Source organism: Prunus persica, chromosome G1 (genome assembly GCF_000346465.2).
Source record: "Prunus persica cultivar Lovell chromosome G1, Prunus_persica_NCBIv2, whole genome shotgun sequence".
Taxonomy (NCBI): domain Eukaryota; kingdom Viridiplantae; phylum Streptophyta; class Magnoliopsida; order Rosales; family Rosaceae; genus Prunus; species Prunus persica.
The window spans coordinates 28,562,332-28,581,113 of NC_034009.1; the positions used below are offsets into that span (position 1 = coordinate 28,562,332).

Sequence of the window (18,782 nt, forward strand, 5' to 3'; positions counted from 1 at the left end):
AATATTATTATTGTTCGAAAATAGTACTATTTTGCTATTCGATTGCAACTAATGCCATGCCCACGAGTCATGACAATTAAATTGAATTGAAGAGTGTGGTGTAGTCGGTCTTTGGCTTGAGTGTGAGCAGAGCAGAGGAGGACGCGTGCCGTATTGACCAAGTCCTGGTCCTGAGTCAGTGAGTCAGTTGTCCAAATCGAAATCAATATGGGGAATGGACGGACAGAGAAAGACAAGAGATAAAAGCGGCGTCTCACCGGCCTCTATGTACGGGAGCCCAGAACCAACCAACTTCCTTGTCTCCTCCTCCTCCTCTCCCTCCTCGATGGATGGCATATCAGTTATTATTTATTTATTCATGGGCGATTACGTACGTGGTGTGCCTATCCTCCTAACGAATTAACAGTCAGTATCAATTTAAAGCTGTTTTATATTATTAGAATTTGATTAGCTCTCATAATCACTGTAAAACTAAAATAATTTACTCCAATGAGTTTATATTAATTATATAAACATTTGGTTAGGCCATCTCCATCAACCCAACTGCAATTGATTGAGAGAGAGAGAGAGAGAGAGTGACACCACAAACTATATAAATAAATAAATCCTCTACATTTTGACCTTTTAGGTCATAAAGAAGGAAGGAAGATATCATATAAGAGTATCTCTAGGAGAGTTTCTAAATTTTAGTCAAATTCTTGCTACATAGTTGGTTCTCCAAAATAGAGAGCCAAGTAGAGAGTCGAGGAGGATTTTCTTTCTTTTTAGCCAAAGTAGTTAGGAATGAGAGGATAGAATTTGTTGAAGATGCAAGTCATCTCTTTTGGCTTTTTCATTGCTATAAAACTTCCTTTTGTGTTTCTAAATTGGTATCCAACAAATTATTGCCACTATATTTAATTTATTTCTTGTACCTTCTGGAATCACACCTTATTTTTGTTGCCAAAAAAAAAAGCATGTTATATTCTGAGCTAAGGCCTTTTTGTGGCTTGGGCCTGGTTAGATATATTCGCTATGAATTTGAGATTCGAGAGAGGCCCATCTATGGAAAATCAAACCCTACATCTACCGGCCCAAAGAGAGTGTGTGCAGTCAGTATACTCTCAGTACTGAGTTAGAAAATAATCAAGATTTTAGCACGCTCTCAGACTCTCTCTCATCCATCCACGTTATAGGGTAAGAAGAAGAAGGCATGGCAGAGAGATGTCCCCCCCCCCCCCCAAAAAAAAAAAAACAAGGTTATGACCAGTCCCACTCAAAGCTCTTGGATTTCATACAAATATTTCTCAGATTCTAAACAAATAGAGTTAAAATTCAGGAAACAAACACCCCTAGTACTAATGGGCTCTATTGGCCATAGGTTGAGAAAAACAACAATGGCTCTGGATATTTTTTGCCTATCCCACCAAGTTCCTTCCAAGTTGGGTCCACTGAATCAAAGAAGACATGGATTTTGTTTTGTTTTGTTTCTGGTTCATAAAGTATTTGAGCTTTGTGAGTGCAATAATATACAGATTTGTTTTGGAAAGATTTGGTGTTCCATAGCACATCCCATATGAGTTCATAATTCTATTTACAGAAAGTGTTTATATTCCTCTCAAGTGGTTCTTGATTCTGAGTTGATGCAAATGCAAATGCTTTATTGGGCAAAAAAAATTAAAAAAAAGTGGTCCTGCTGATGAGGCCATGGTAGATTTCACATGTCACTAAGTTGAATTTAAACAAAAGTCTAATGCTGAGTGGCAGGTGCTATGCAACCACCTTGAGCCATGCACTATATATACTTATCCAATTTGAGGCTTCATGTTTAAGATTCATCCACATCTCTAACAACCCTGTTCATGCTGAATTGTATTGCAGGAGATTTTGCTGTTAATGGGTGTAATTTAGTTGTGGTGGGAAACACTTTTTTCTACATTGAAAGAGGACTCACTGTAAAGCAACTACAACAAGTAAGGGTGGCTTAAAAAAATCCCATCTGTAATCATTTCATCATACAGAGATGAAAATGCAAATCTGAGTGAATGGGGATGTAAATTCTAGAGGAAACTTATCTCCCAACATTTGAAGTTTAGTGGCACTTTTCAACATTTCCCCATAAAGCAGGTGGTCCTTGATACTTTTGGGAAAAACACACTCAACCAGTGAAAAAAATGGTGCTTGACTTCTGAATGGCCACAATTACAAGTGGAGTTGATTATGAAAGTTGAGAAGCAATTAGTCCCCTTATTTCATTTTGTCTCGTAATTTTTTCTGGTGTCAAGGGCCCTAGCTTGGTGATGGAAAGTGACACTTCCTCATTAAGTGGTTTTCATAAAAGAGGTAAAAATTTCAAGAGCACATACTTTTTTTTGACATTCTGTTTTACTTGTTCCTTTAAATGGGAAAGTTTGAGAGCTAAGGGAATTGTGTATTTCACACTAAAATTGTTGATGATATGTTACCAACTTGTACTCTTTTCATATTATGATATAGTCATATTTTGTCTTCTTGTCTTTAATTTTATAATAGAAGCTACAGTTAAAAACTTGTTGACTCTCTAAATAATATTATGAGACATTCCAAAACAGTGAGGAGAATATTAAATATTTCAAAATGGGAAGAGAGAGAAGCTAAGTTCCTATAGCTACATGTCTCGGAAAAAAACAGATCAGTGCACTCAAAATGAGACGATGAAATAGATTATTAGAACAAATAAAAAAACTAAAGAAGGTGAAAACTGCAAGAATAACTCATCCTTCCAGTCCATGAACCAGAAATGGAACCATTACCTCTGTAAGGCGTACTTTGAATCTGGGGCCCAAGAGAAACAAAAAATTTCACCACATTGTCTGTACTTGCCTGCATTTGCAACATTACAGAAAAATGGCATTGTACTTGTAAGTTGTAGAGAAGACCCACCAAGAATTCATGCTTGTTCCTTCTTCCAACCTACCATGTCATGAACCCAAATTGCTCATTTGCTTCTTCCTCCATGGGAGCTGGAAGGTTAAGATCAAATAGAGCAGTGATTTCAGCCTCATGAGGGGCTTCAGGTTCTTGCCCAAGTACCACAGTTTTGACTTCACAGCCTCCAACAAAATGGGACCTCTTGTGACCACCTAAAGCTTGGCCTGACCTGAAAACCTTGAAGCAGAATGGGCACTCATGTCCCTTGCTTTTCTTTGAACCTGAATTTCTCTTTGCACTGCCAGATAATACGTTTTCATCAATTGGTCTTTTGCCACTGCAAGGCTCAACAAGCTTACTCTCAGGTGTTGGAACAGGAGAGACATCAGTGTCTATGCTGTTTTCCCCACTCTCATACATGGACTCAGAGTAGCCATTGGTCTTTGTATGGCTGGCTCTGTGTCCTCCAAGAGCCCTATGCGAGTGGAAGGTCTTCTTACAAGTCAAGCACTCATATTTGCTGCTCTTTCGAGCGTTTCTGCAGACTTCAACATTGGTAGAACCATTAGTAAATGGTCTGTGAAAACCATTCTTGGTTGTCTTTCTTAATGCATACTTTAAAGACCCTCCTCTATGCACTTGATCAGGATGAGCTTCTTCCCTTGACAAATGATCCTTCCCCATTTCAGATTTCATATGAAAACCCCTTCTTAACTTAACATCATAGGATTCATATCCCTCAAATTTAGATCCAAATTCTGCTCTAACCTTGTGAAATTCACCATTCCTAATAAACCCATCAACAGAAACATCTGATTCAACCTTCTTTGGTTCATGTCTGAAATACCCAGAATCAGAATTGTCAGAAACAGTGATCTCCTCAGATTTCAACTTTTTGTCTCTTGCTCTCTTCATGCCCATAATATCATTCACTTTCGAGGCACAATTGAGACCCTGCTCAGCACTAATTCTCATATCAATAGATGATGATTTAGTCTCTAGAACCACAGAGTTGTTATCTGAAGACTCAGCAAATGAATTCAAACCCCCTTTGTGACCAGAATCCCGAGACAACATCATCAAACTAATAGCCACCTCTTGCTGTTCTTGCTCGACCCCAGAACCAGATGAAGAACCATTTGCCATAGAAGAGTGAACATCAAGATTCTGGTACTTCATTCTTTTGGAGATCCTTCTCAGCCTTGGAGCTGATGTCTCTGTATCTGACTGACTATCCATTACTAGTTTCTGCTTCTCACTAGTGTCTGAGGTTTCTTCAAGCTTGTTAATCAGCTTCTCCTTCTCCGAGTGACAAGCCATATGACCACACAGAGCCTTCAATGACTGAAACCCCTTGCCACATTCTTTGCACACCTTTCCCTGCTGCAAGTGTAAAGTAGGGCCTGAATCCACAAACCTCCAAGTTTTCTTGGGATTCTCTCTGAGAGAGTAACCAGAATGCCCACCAGCTTCAGACCCTGAATCTCCTTTGCTCTTTCCCACAACATCTGAAGGTGAAAACTTCACTATCCTAGCTTTAGCTATTTCATCATCATCTTCCTCTTTCTCCAGAGTTGGTTTCTTATTCAAATGGGTCCTGATGTGACCACCCAAGGACTTCCCACAAGGGAACCTCTTGTTGCAAAACTTGCACACAAATTTCTTTTTCTGATTCTGATCTTCTTCTTCCATAGTTGGATTTTTAATCACTCGTCAAAACCAAACGATAGGCACTAGTAAAGAAAACAAAATCAGCAAACCACGCCTTACCTCAAATGAACTAGAATGCAGCATTCCATTCCATGATCTTGCTTGGTCCAGCAAACAGACCCAAGTAGCAGAGAGAAACAGAGCAAGTGAAGGGACAATCTCAGATCGAACAGCTGAAAAACAGATCACAAAGTTTGGTGCTTTATTGCAGGTGAGTAACAGATGAGAATCGAAATGTTGAGATGTGACAGTTTTGTGAAGTACGAGATCCGACCCACAAAAAGGAACCCTTTAAATTCCATATCAAAGTACCCACAATCCCTTTTTCAATGTTGCAAAATAAAATTAATTGGGTTTAAATTGAAAAGATCAAAACTTTAAGAAGAAATGGGTAGCTAATAATGGCGACGAAGAGGCCTGTAAAAAACAATCAAAGCTAACCATGACTGATTCAGAGGCTCTTCTCTCTCTCTAAACTGCCTCTAGCTGTCTCTCTCTCTCTCTCTCTCTTAGTTTGTGTTATAGTCGGAGGAGAATTCCATGCATGGAAGCAAAAGATAAAAAGGGCATAAAAGATTGGCAGCACGTGTAGTCAAGCGAGACGCCTTCGCTGATCAATTGGACGGCCAGGATTGGTGGGTATGTTTTGAGGATCCCAAGGTTCGAGGATTAAACAATACTACTAAATAGATATTGGCACAGTAAAACTGAAACATCCAAACTATACCTTAATCTTGTCTTTGCTTGTAATTGTAGGTTAGCACAAATGAAAGGTGAGATCTTCAACTGTTATTGATTTATGAGAGGTGCTACGTTCAGTTGCTCACGAATCACAGCCTATAAAAATTAATGTTAAAATCAATTTACGTGTGCATATGAACAACTAAATATCCTACCCATTAAGAAAGAAATGCAAATGTAATTGCAAATTGCATAAGTGACAAGTGCATGTCAACATATCAATGGGTTTTCTTTATTCATTTCCTTTCCCACTACATGTGAAGATGACTGCGTTTTGTAAAACATAGTCTCTATCCACATTCCACATTTTTATACATTTGTTTCTTTGTTTGTTAGTCCACATTTTCAACATTATGTATTTTCCAAGTTTAATTATGATCTAATACAACATCTGAGATTCAAATCTTCAACCTAAATTTGAAGTTGGATCATCGTTAAAATGACACATGTTTTTCCCAATTCATCAAACACCTGAAGAATATAGGTTTTTCAAAGTGTTCAATTCATAGGAAGAAACATTTACTTAGTAATTACCAGTACGGTTTCTTTGATCAAGTCAATCGGCCATATTGTAGTGATCTGCTTGTCAAATATCCTAATATAAATTAGAAGTTAAGACACTTCCTGCTTGGCATCTTGCAAAATCCATCACTCTTTCTTGGGGTCTTAACGTCTGTGTAAAATGCAGACCTTTTTACCCAATATTGCTCCTTACACATAAAGCTTCACCTAACCATGAGGTTTTAAATTTCTTAAGAGTTGTTTGATAAATTATCTTGTAGTTGACCAAAATGTGCCAATCCAACTGATGAACTCCATCTGGCCAAAGAAAAAATATTAAAGAATTCAACTACCCATTTTAAAAAAGCATTGACCTTGATGATAAGGAGTCGCATTGCAGCATGCATGTCAGTCCTCATTAGACTCTGCTGCCACCAGTATATATTTTCTAAATTTCTAATTCTAATATTTTGTGTAATCAACAGTGCCCAGTGATGAAACAAACATGTTACAATCAAATCACAAACATTTGAGCTTCGACCATGTCTGAATTAAATTTCATTTTCTTTACTCAACTTTTTTTTTTTTTTGTCTGAATAAGATTTTTATTAACAAAACGCCAAAACAACGCTAATTAAACACAACAAACAAGACAGAGGCTAAACTAAGCTCCAAACAGAGAGCCGAGACAAATAGCCTAAGTCACAAAAGAGCAAATCTAAAGCAACAATAATTTATGAAAACCTCCTCGGAGGACAAGGGAGGCCATCAGATAGTAAAACACCCACAAGAGACGGAGGTGGCCTAACAGCCCAACTTTCCAGTTGCTCTGCTCTGATTCCAATCGCTGCAGCTTTGTGCGCTGCGCGGTTCAATTTCCTTGACACCCAACTCCAAAGAACCGATCTAAAACAAACAGAGATCTTCTTAAACTCATCCATAAGTGGTTGGATAGCCCAAACACCATTTTTACCTCCTCCTCTAACTCCTTCCACCAAAATCTTCGAATCTGTCTCAAGGATAATGTCGGTAAAATTATGATTAAGAGCAAATTTGAAAGCACAAAGGCTAGCAGCCGCCTCTGCAACCAGAGCCAAGTTGCAATGGAACGGAGTCGCCAAACCACCTCAAAAGGATCCGATAGCATCTCTAGCAACTACACCCAGACCTGCCAAATGTGAGTCCTTTTTCCATGCTCCATCAAAATTAATTTTCACATAATTAGACATTGGAGGCCTCCACCCTTGAGCAATAATGTTTGGATCAACTAAAGCATCCCCAACAGGTACAGGAGATTTGGCCTTAGCATCTAAAAACTCCCTACAGTTTTGCATTGCTCGATCAATAGTGAGCCGTGGATCAATGTGGTTGCTCTTAAAAATAAAATTACATCTAGTCTTCCATATCTCCCAGCAAATGAAGCTAATATTAGTAAGCAGAAACTGAACTTCCCGCTTGCTTACACCTTGAAAATTAATTACTCCCTCTAGCCATCTGTCAACAGAAGAGAAACCCCTCATATCAACTTTGTAGTTCAAAGGGGCACCAAACCACACAACATTAGTCCAGGGACATAAGAACAAAAGGTGCTCAATTGTTTCTTTACTCAACTTCATGAAAGCCTTTTTCGGGTATAAGTTTATTTCAGTCAAAAACCCAAAAGTCTTGCTCTACGAGGAACATTGACCTTTTTGGGTGGAAGGGGAGCATTGACAAAGATTCTTATGAGAAGAAAACAAAGTGCGACTGCTAAAGGGCTATAAAGAGGTAGGAGGGGCACAAAAAACAAATGAGAAGAAAATTCCATTTGAGAAAACTTTACATACACATGAATATTAGATTCCATGGATTTTTGTACAAAAGAAACACCGGATATCAAAATTGCCTGTGCTTCAAAGAAAAAGTTGCCTTGCATAGAAACTTAGCTGCCAACCTCAAAACTTAGCCCTCACAAGGGCTGTACTGAATTTACATCTTAAGGGGTTAAAAGAATTATCCGTCACTGGCCACTAGCCACTAGCTGGCCCCTTCTGCTCATCCCTCGTCTTGTAATCCCCCATGCCTTCATCAAATATCTCTTCAATCATACTCCATGTGGGTAGTACATCAACACCTTTCATGGCGTCTAATGGGAACCTGGCATCCCAGACTTTAGCATCACAAGGCTCCAACAAATACGCATGACCCACTACATCACTTGAGGCATCAGGTTGGCCATGCAAGCATTTGCTACGATCATTCCTAAATCCAGTGACTTGTAAAGCAGATCCTGCAGCCCCAGCATCAATTCGATCACAAGAGTCATGCATATTGGACTGAAACTCGAAAGACACGCATGAGTCATCTTGGAAATCAAATTCCTCCCTGGTACACCCTGAAGTTTTTTCCCCATGCTGACCTACAGTGTCAAATTTGCCATCATCAACTGTCTTGAGCATGTATGATTCCATATTATCTATCCCACCATCTTCTTCGCTGGAGTCTCCTTTAACATGTCCCCCATCACCATCACCATCACCATCACTGCCATCATCATCAACATCATCATCATCACTATCATCTTCATCAGAGTAATCCTCTTCATGGTCTACATGATCATCTTGATAAACACGAGACTCAATAACAGAGTCTTCATCATATTCTGCAACTCTCCTGTCAATGGAACCTCCATTGTCTCCATGCCACTCATCATCATCACTATCAATTTCTAGTATATTAGATCTGTTCTGAACAGCTCGCCTGCGAAGCATGAACACATTAAAATAATAGCTGACCAGTTCCCTTCTACTTCGAGAAGGGAACACTACAGACAACTGCTTCCAGAAATTCCTCCCCACTGATGCAGGATTGGAGTAAACAACCTCAAGGAAGGTCTCCTCTTCTTCTTCACTCCACCTTCGTGCCACTTCCTCCCCCATGTCACAAAACCCCAGCTTCACAAACTTTTCATTTCCAAGGGTTCTTCTAAGCTCTTCCCGTGCGTCCATGACATGCTTTTGCACACACCTGACTGTCCCTGGGTCCAGGCAGCTACAATCTGTTCTACCAAGTCCAACCTTATCACACTTAAGTGCTGACAGGTTTGAGTCAGGCATTGGAATGACAGAAGTCCCTAAAAGATTTTCCTCACTGGCATTATTAACAACCTTTTCTGATTCCAAGGAATGCAAGGAAAAGCGGTTCAGATTACTCTCATCTGTCTGATCCAAACATTTAACACGTCCAGTCCATGTCGGGATGCGGGCCTGATGATCTGGTCCAACAGGAACTGGTTTTCTTGGAAAGCGATCCGCCAATGAAGAATAAACATCTTTGAAAGGAACAAATGTTCTCCTAGGGAAGTCCAATTCGAAATCCCCTGCAGGAGGTGAATAAGCATCTGGTCCAGGACCAACATCTTCTTCACGACAACTCCTGGTGGTCAATGAGAAGGGAGCACCAATAACCTTGTTGACAGGTGTTGAATTTTCATTAACAGTATATTTTTCAAGCACCTCGAGCCATTGAGATTTACCAACCACATTCCCATCCTCATCTGTCTCATGCAAAATAAGATTAGATTTCAATGTGAATCAGTCAAAGCATTTGTGGTCGCCAGTTCAAAACCAGGCCATATTATCTACACAAAGTAAGCCATGAAAGTGGTTAACGCCAGAATTTTCTTTACCTGAAACATAGGTTTTTCGTGGTGCACCATAACAAGAAACAGCATCTGAAAATGGAGCAAGCTTATCACTGAATTCAAGCTGTCTCGGGTGCTTAAAAGGAAGCTCCTGGAAGTCCACATCATCAAAGGGCCTTTTGAATCCCATATTAACCTGAACCCAAGACAATTAAGATCTATGACAGATTTGAATAATGCATGACAACACCTACAACAATACTACTTATTTCATTAGTAACAAAAATGCTACTTCTGTCATAAAAGATTGTGCCAAGAACTCAACCTATTAATGTTGCTAATCCGCAACATGCACAACACCTCATAACTTGCTTTTGAATAATTCACTTAATCCAAACACCAGCATATCTTCATTTAAAAACAGGCCATTTATCTCTCTCTCTCAAAAAAAAAAAAAAGGGGGCCATTTAAACAATTTCATTTGATCCAAACACCACAAACTCCAATGTGAGGTAACCGAAAAACTAACATAAAGTTTTGAACAATATAAATTTTGTTTTTTTTGTTGGAGAACAATATCAATATTTAAGCTCAGTAATATTTTCATTGAATTAAATTTATTTTTCAGCATAAGATAATAATGATAAATGATAGGGTAAATACTAACAATGAGATTTTACCTCAACAAATTCTTCAGATTCAAAACTCAGGTGAGTATGACTGGAAGAACAAAAGGAAAGGCAGACGGCTTACGTAATACAATTGAACGCTCAACTATCAACAAAAGCCGAAGTATCGGTCTTAGGAATCGTATCCCTAATCAAATTTGACCAATAAAGGAGCTGAAATTTTTTCAGAAACCCTAACCCTAGATTTTCAATTCACGAGCGAAACCGATAAATTATTGACCAAACACATACGAAATAGCCATACAGAGGTGCCCGGAACAAAACCCCTATGATAATTTACACAAAAAGAACCCCTGACAAGACGAACTCTACGAAACCCTAGAAATTCGATGCGGTCGAAAAATTTACAAAATTAGGACTAAATTCGAGAGGGCAAAGTAAGAAGAACAAAATTAGAACCTAGAAACGTAAGGGATCGGAAGAATAGAGAGCGAAAGGGGCCGATTCAAAGTTCTAACCCTAGAATTTTACGACACCAAGGGTTGGGTCGAATTTGGGATTAATCAACAGAGAAGACTCGGAATTAAGCAAACAGATGGCCGATTCAACGATTATGTGAAGAAATTAGGCGAAATCTGGAAAAAAATTTATGTCGATCTGCTTGGGTTCCAATCGAAAGAGGTTGACGATGAAAGATAAAAGGGTACGGTTCGTGCTTTTTTGTAAAGGAAACGGTCCGGATATTAAAAAAAAAAACCGGGTTAATCTGATACCGGGAGATAGCGTTGATATGGCTGGACCCTATATAAGCCAAAAGGGACTGAAGCCGGCTCTTGTGGAACAGAATTTACGATAAAGTCCCCACTCTAAAAGGTAATGGTTGAAAAAAAAAATTAATAATTAATTTTCCGAGGCAGGATCCCGAATTACAAACGGAACCTTTTTAACTGCACTACAATTTATTTTTTAACTTTTTCTAATTAGCATTTTTCCGTTTAATCTATATATATAAAGCAAAAGGCAGAGAATGGTGAAACATTCAAAATACCAGAAAATGCCATTGGTTAATGCAAACATTAAGAATTGAAATTATTAATTAAATGAGGATAATATGGTAAATGCACAATTTAAAAATTAAAATTAAAAGAAAATTCAGATAATGAGTCCTATTTTTATGGAACACAAATATCCATTATCTTTTTTAATTCTAAAATAAATTTAAAATTTTTTTTAAAAAAACCTCTCGCATGCGTGGAAGCGCGTGCAGAGAGGCTAGTATTTATATTATATATATATTTTTAAGAATACTTTTATTTTTGCACACGTCTTAAAGACTTAATAAAATATACGTTCTTTTTAAAATCAAACATATAATACATGTACATACATATCCTTCATATTTAATACGTATATTTTTTACAAAATTTTCAATAATACAGACAAAATTCATATATTTTACATATTATTAAATAAAAATAATATATATAAAAAAATTAAAAAAATTATATTAAAATATTATATAGTGGCCGAACTTTTCATTTGTATTTTGAAAACCTTTTGCCGAATAAAACACTTACGTATTTTATTCGTACTTCCCCTTACGTTAAATTTTATTGGATAACTGTGATTCGATATATAAATCTCAAAAATAAAATGAATCCAACAGTAATTAACATGGAGGCAAAAAATCAAATAAATAAATTATGTTAGGTAATAAAATTAGGGTCGGTGATCTTGTAATTAAACTGATAAAAACCCATTGTTGAATGCTGCACTGAAGAGAATTCTATCATTTTTTGCATCTACTTTTTTCCTTGAAAAATTATCATATGCTTCATAGACCACTTAAGTTGTTCATCAAGCGTTTAAGCATGCATTCAGCTTATTTTGGAAAATTGCCCAACCTGACTTCAATTGATTCCCCTTCTTGTTCTGGGAAAAAATATTCAGTCCACTCCAAATGTCCACAAACAACAACATTTTAAGAACAAACTTTTTTTCCGTACAATTAGCTATTACTTTTTAGGAAGATGATAAAAGAAACTTGTATGCATTGAAATGGCAACTAAAATGTTTGATCATATTTTAACATTCTGAATCCATAATGCAACACCAGTTTCAGTCAAAAACAGAGTTCAGCATAATGCTGCTCCTGTTGCTGCCACTCTGAACTGGAATTTTTCCCGCCATGCCCCTCGAGGATTCATTGATGGAAAAAATGTTGTCTCGTGTGAAGCTTGAGGAGGGATGTTGTAGTAATGAAATGGTGCAGATTGGTCTTGTTGAAATTGGTTGTGCTGTTGGGAGACGACTGCTTGAGGCAACAAGCCACCATGAGCTGCTGCCTGCTGCCTAGCTTTATCTGTGCCCTTTAATTCTTGTCTAGGTGCTTGGGGCCTTGCCCAATTTCACTTCAATCTCAAACCCTTCATCACTAGTTTATTAGAGAGATCTTCTGCAACCTTCTCTGCACCTTCTCTTGTTGTGTAGGTTACAAAAGCACATCTTCGTTCGAGCAGCAGCATCCGAATGGGTTCGATTTCACCATGAGCATACTTTCTTCCGTGAAAAATTATCATAAGCTTTGGATAACCATATGTAAGCACAATTCTAAGAGACGAATTCTACCAAGCAAAGCATATACATATTCGATACTTTGTTGCATCATCTTGGAAGGTGATGCCTAATCAATCCCTGCTGTTCATCCAACACAAAGCCGGCTGATGAAAAAGGGCACTTGTAAAGAAGGGTTTTAGATCAAAGATCTCATGCTCCTGTGCCTGCACAAGATAAATCAAATGCAAAAGGGTTTTGTTTATGCAAGAAAAGTAAAATTTCCAATATCAACCGCTCATGTTTGCATTACCATCCTCTGCAAATCTCCCACTTTGACATCGATATGAGTGCTGAGCTAGAGCCAGAAACAATTTCTGCAAACCCTGCTCTTCATGTTTTGTTATTATTGATGCTTCTTTTATTTCCTCTCCATTTTCTTTTGTCTTGTTCTTCCCCCACATGAACTGTGTCATGTCTTTCTTGTGTTCAAATATACACGAGTGTTCCCATAGTGTAGGTATGTTATAAGTATGTTGTACGCATACGAATGTGCTTATGGTGTAGGTATGTTTTTATTTTTTTTGGGGCAGAATGGTGTAGGTATGTTGTATGTATAGGGTTTGTTGGCCTGATATTAATAGGAAAACAGAATGACTAAAAGAAAAAGAGTAATGCTACACTCACCACATTTCTATACCACATGATGTGGCATGTCCATATTATATACCACATCAATTAAATCAATGAAGTATATTTTAATTAAGACAATTAGAAAAATAAACATTGGAATAAATCATTAAAAAAAAAAGAAAATATTAAATAATTTTAATTGATGTGGCTGTCCACCTCAGCTGCCACATAAGATGATATAGAGATGTGGTAAGAATAACATTATTCAAAGAAAAAAGGAATCCTAATTAACCACCATATCTAAATTGGGTAACTTAGTATCCTTTTATGCTTAGCGGATTTGAAATTGTTTTCTGATACGATAATAAAAAAACCGGATTTCACTAAAATTCTTATACAAGACAATAGAAAATAAACCAAATGTATTAACTTTTAAACCGTCAAATTCATAGAAACTGATTAAAGCGATATTAATTAGATATTAATTATTTTAACCGTGACCATTTATCTTGTTTTATCTAAAGGGAAAGCCAAAGTAGTGATCGTGATAATATTTGGGAAAGGAATGGTAAAGCAAGAAGTTGAACAACCTGACCCCAAAAGAAAAAAAAAAGTTGAACAACCGACTTAAGTGGCTGCAAATTACTGTTGACGGAACAATTAAAAAAAAAGAAATTTAATCATAACAATTCTCATAAAAATTATAACAATCAAATATGATAATAAACTTGCATAGAATTTATGCAAAACTTTCTTCCGGTATGTGAATTGTAATGCAGCAGATTTTCTGTGAGCAAATGTATATAATATCTATCCATCTCATTTTAAGGGGACAATGCTATCACTATAAACTAATTGAATCAATGGTCTTCCGTGGGGATTTGCCATAAACCCAGGCCAAACAAAATCAAATATTCTATATCTTTTGCTCTTCATATTATAAAGATGTAATTGGAGTGGAGAGTCGACAACTTCCAGCATTATGGCTAGCTCACCTGTGTGGATTGTGCCCAACACTTCACCGCGATTTGGTTTTTTGGGTATCTCACTAATAGTAATAGTCTCCTTAACCCACACAAGGTTTTGGTAGTCTTTCAAAATCCATAAAATTATCTTGTTATGTTCCCACCGATTCGCAACAAACACAGCCACACATCCTCCCACCTCAACTATACTTGGAAAATTAGCATCATAGTCAACTAAGTATTGAGCACAATCTTCAGAGAGTGGCACCACGCTGAAGCTCTCCTCTCCAACGTCAAATACCGCAATGTTTTTTTCGCTCTTATCGATCCAGTGTATGGCCCCATTGATGCACACACTGTTGGGACTTCTGGCAACAGCCCATATTTTAAATGGAAGGTCAACGTTGCCTGCTGCAGGGTCAACCTGCAATGGTCTCCACGAAGAATCCTGACCTAGCGTGAATGCGTTGAACTGAAAACCTGAATTTCGAAAGTTGATGAGCTGGAGAACCTTATACTCATTGGTAAGTGGACTGAAGCCAAAGTTATATACAACTAATGCATTGTGCTTGACATGGGGAAGTTGAATGGACTCTCGAGTGGTGGGGTTGAGTATGAAAACTGGGCCACCATAACTAGAGGATGCACAAACCAAGCCATGGACGCTTTGCACTCCATCATATCTATAATGTTGAAGAGCTTCACATCGACTCAGGTATTCGGTGACGGGTGTTGGTATTAGAACCCTGTTATTATTATTATTCCCTCCTCCTTGTTGCTCCTTCTCCTCTATTTTTGAGGAGAAAAAGCGGTTTTCATTTTGGAAAAGGAAGTTAGTGGTGCTCCTGTTTCTGTCGTTCCAAAAGTCGGCAACAAAGAAAGGGCTGCAGATGAGGGAGGACCAAGACTTGCATACGCACCTGCACTGCATCATCAGATCCTTTGGTGGTAGCCGTGGGAGTATATGGGAGAATATGATTTCGGTTGGGAGCTCCGGGCTCATATTTAACAATTTCCTTTTACGACTTTCTCTGGCCATCCAAAGACCTGAATATAGTAAGGCTACGCTAAGAAGCAGAAAAGAAACCCAGAGATGCTGATATATACGTTCTTTTAAAAGAAAAGCAGAGATCACTTACTTCAAAAGGAAAACAAGAGATGCTAAACTTTCGGTAGGGATTGTAATTGTTGGCTGGGCATTTATAGGAAAACAGGGTAACAATCCAAAAGAAAAAAGGAATCCTAGCCATATCTCAATTAGTATCCTAGTGGGGGAGGGAGGTGGTGTAATTGGTGGGGAGGCGTTTGGGTTGTTTAGGGAATTAGACCATATTCGACCGAACAAAAAATAAAGATTTAATGCCCTTTATTATTAGAGATATTTAGTGATATACCCATTCTTAGTACTAATATTATAAATAAACCTTACACTATTAAATTTCTATAAAAAAACAAAAAAAAAAACCCAAAAAATGACAACTAACCTTATTAAATTACTTTGATGCCCTATTGAGTGTTTTGGGTATTTTTATGAGATTTTGGGGTTGGGCTTGTTTTAAAAACTTGATGACAGTTTTGCAATTTATAAGAAGTTAAAAAGCCTCTTTGTTATATTGTAAATGAGTTTTTGGTGTGTTTCTAAAGTCCATTTTATATAGGGTATTTTTATAATTTGGGGCCATGTATTGAGTATAATAGTGAATCTCCCTTATTATTATTAGTACAACTTTAACTTGTATTTCTCCTCCAAGGTTCTTCGGATTCTGAGCATGTATTACATTGCCAAATTCATCATGTTCTGTGAACATACACAAAAACAGCATAGTTAAATTCAAGATTTACAACAAAATAAAAACGCAAACGGGTCAATGCACTACATCTACATAATCCGAAATTGAATTCTAGAAAGATTAGAGAAATTACCAGAGCAAATAGAGGAAAAACAAGATTTGTATCAGTTGACAACTTACAAAATGAAGTTTGATTTCTAAAGGTGGATTATAAAATCAATATTAGGAACAAAAGAAGGAAATACAGACAATAGACTTCTTCATCTTACTTTGCATCTTGCAGTATAGAAATATAATATAAGCAAGGGGGAAATAAGAGTACCTCAGTTTGCAGAATCCGATCCATCCCCAAGAATAAATCCATCATGCCGCACCTCTCTGAAGACAGATGTGATAGCAGCCCATTCGCATGCAGCAAATCATAGGTTCCAGGATATGTAGGGAACGGTTCACACCTGTACCAACAGATAGATCACAACTACGACTCTACCTCAAAAATTAAATTGCAGTCAACATAGACTTGCAGGCACACATGTATAGAAAGGGAAAGAAAATAGGATATACAGAGCACAAATGAGTCCTAGCTTTTTTAAATTCAAATTTTTTCAACCTTAGTTAGAGTTAGTCATTCTCAAATTTTTTTTGCCTTCCAAAAAACACAGTGCATCTGAGCTACACTGAAAGAAGCTTCAAATATCAAGTTAGCCAGCAGAGTTTCTGAAGGAACTGAAAGCAACGACTTACCAGTCATGCAAAACACCAGCAAAACCTTGATCTAGTATGAGAGGAAGTGGATAGGGAGCAAAACTGATTTTCTTTCCTCCAGAAAAGCTGCATTTAACCCATAGTGAGCACTCATATCCATCACATTGTATTTTGAAAACCTTTTGCCGAATAGAACACTTACGTATTTTATTCGTACTTCCCCTTACGTTAAATTTTATTGGATAATTGTGATTCGATATATAAATCTCAAAAATAAAATGAATCCAACAGTAATTAACATGGAGGCAAAAAAAATCAAATAAATAAATTATGTTAGGTAATAAAATTAGGGTCAGTGATCTTGTAATTAAACTGATAAAAACCCATTGTTGAATGCTGCACTGAAGAGAATTCTATCATTTTTTGCATCTACTTTTTTCCTTGAAAAATTATCATATGCTTCATAGACCACTTAAGTTGTTCATCAAGCGTTTAAGCATGCATTCAGCTTATTTTGGAAAATTGCCCAACCTGACTTCAATTGATTCCCCTTCTTGTTCTGGGAAAAAATATTCAGTCCACTCCAAATGTCCACAAACAACAACATTTTAAGAACAAACTTTTTTTCCGTACAATTAGCTATTACTTTTTAGGAAGATGATAAAAGAAACTTGTATGCATTGAAATGGCAACTAAAATGTTTGATCATATTTTAACATTCTGAATCCATAATGCAACACCAGTTTCAGTCAAAAACAGAGTTCAGTATAATGCTGCTCCTGTTGCTGCCACTCTGAACTGGAATTTTTCCCGCCATGCCCCTCGAGGATTCATTGATGGAAAAAATGTTGTCTCGTGTGAAGCTTGAGGAGGGATGTTGTAGTAATGAAATGGTGTAGATTGGTCTTGTTGAAATTGGTTGTGCTGTTGGGAGACGACTGCTTGAGGCAACAAGCCACCATGAGCTGCTGCCTGCTGCCTAGCTTTATCTGTGCCCTTTAATTCTTGTCTAGGTGCTTGGGGCCTTGCCCAATATCACTTCAATCTCAAACCCTTCATCACTAGTTTATTAAAGAGATCTTCTGCAACCTTCTCTGCACCTTCTCTTGTTGTGTAGGTTACAAAAGCACATCTTCGTTCGAGCAGCAGCATCCGAATGGGTTCGATTTCACCATGAGCATACTTTCTTCCGTGAAAAATTATCATAAGTTTTGGATAACCATATGTAAGCACAATTCTGAGAGACGAATTCTACCAAGCAAAGCATATACATATTCGATACTTTGTTGCATCATCTTGGAAGGTGATGCCTAATCAATCCCTCCTGTTCATCCAACACAAAGCCGGCTGATGAAAAAGGGCACTTGTAAAGAAGGGTTTTAGATCAAAGATCTCATGCTCCTGTGCCTGCACAAGATAAATCAAATGCAAAAGGGTTTTGTTTATGCAAGAAAAGTAAAATTTCCAATATCAACCGCTCATGTTTGCATTACCATCCTCTGCAAATCTCCCACTTTGACATCGATATGAGTGCTGAGCTAGAGCCAGAAACAATTTCTGCAAACCCTGCTCTTCATGTTTTGTTATTATTGATGCTTCTTTTATTTCCTCTCCATTTTCTTTTGTCTTGTTCTTCCCCCACATGAACTGTGTCATGTCTTTCTTGTGTTCAAATATACACGAGTGTTCCCATAGTGTAGGTATGTTATAAGTATGTTGTACGCATACGAATGTGCTTATGGTGTAGGTATGTTGTATGTATAGGGTTTGTTGGCCTGATATTAATAGGAAAACAGAATGACTAAAAGAAAAAGAGTAATGCTACACTCACCACATTTCTATACCACATGATGTGGCAAGTCCATATTATATGCCACATCAATTAAATCAATGAAGTATATTTTAATTAAGACAATTAGAAAAATAAACATTGGAATAAATCATAAGAGAAAAGAAAATATTAAATAATTTTAATTAATGTGGCTGTCCACCTCAACTGCCACATAAGATGATATAGAGATGTGGTAAGAATAACATTATTCAA

The 18,782-nt window shown here is 37.4% G+C and overlaps 3 protein-coding genes and 1 long non-coding RNA gene across 4 annotated transcripts; all 4 read right to left on the bottom strand.

The window, feature by feature from the left end:
* Positions 2,521-5,112, bottom strand: LOC18789102. Its single transcript, XM_020560608.1, has one exon. It carries the CDS (start codon positions 4,579-4,581, stop codon positions 2,932-2,934), a length of 1,650 nt encoding a protein of 549 aa, XP_020416197.1. The 5' UTR covers positions 4,582-5,112; the 3' UTR covers positions 2,521-2,931.
* LOC18792905 lies at positions 7,617-10,876 on the bottom strand. The gene is made up of 3 exons (XM_020554587.1): positions 10,144-10,876; positions 9,509-9,659; positions 7,617-9,376 (listed from the first exon to the last, which is right to left on the bottom strand). Exons 2-3 carry the CDS (start codon positions 9,651-9,653, stop codon positions 7,851-7,853), a joined length of 1,671 nt encoding a protein of 556 aa, XP_020410176.1. The 5' UTR covers positions 9,654-9,659; positions 10,144-10,876; the 3' UTR covers positions 7,617-7,850.
* On the bottom strand, positions 13,442-15,246 carry LOC18790683 (putative F-box protein At1g46840). Its single transcript, XM_020556622.1, has one exon. It carries the CDS (start codon positions 15,244-15,246, stop codon positions 14,098-14,100), a length of 1,149 nt encoding a protein of 382 aa, XP_020412211.1. The 3' UTR covers positions 13,442-14,097.
* On the bottom strand, positions 15,906-16,837 carry LOC109946716. Its single transcript, XR_002269798.1, has 3 exons — positions 16,778-16,837; positions 16,167-16,488; positions 15,906-16,041 (listed from the first exon to the last, which is right to left on the bottom strand). It is a non-coding gene; the product is annotated as an uncharacterized LOC109946716 (long non-coding RNA).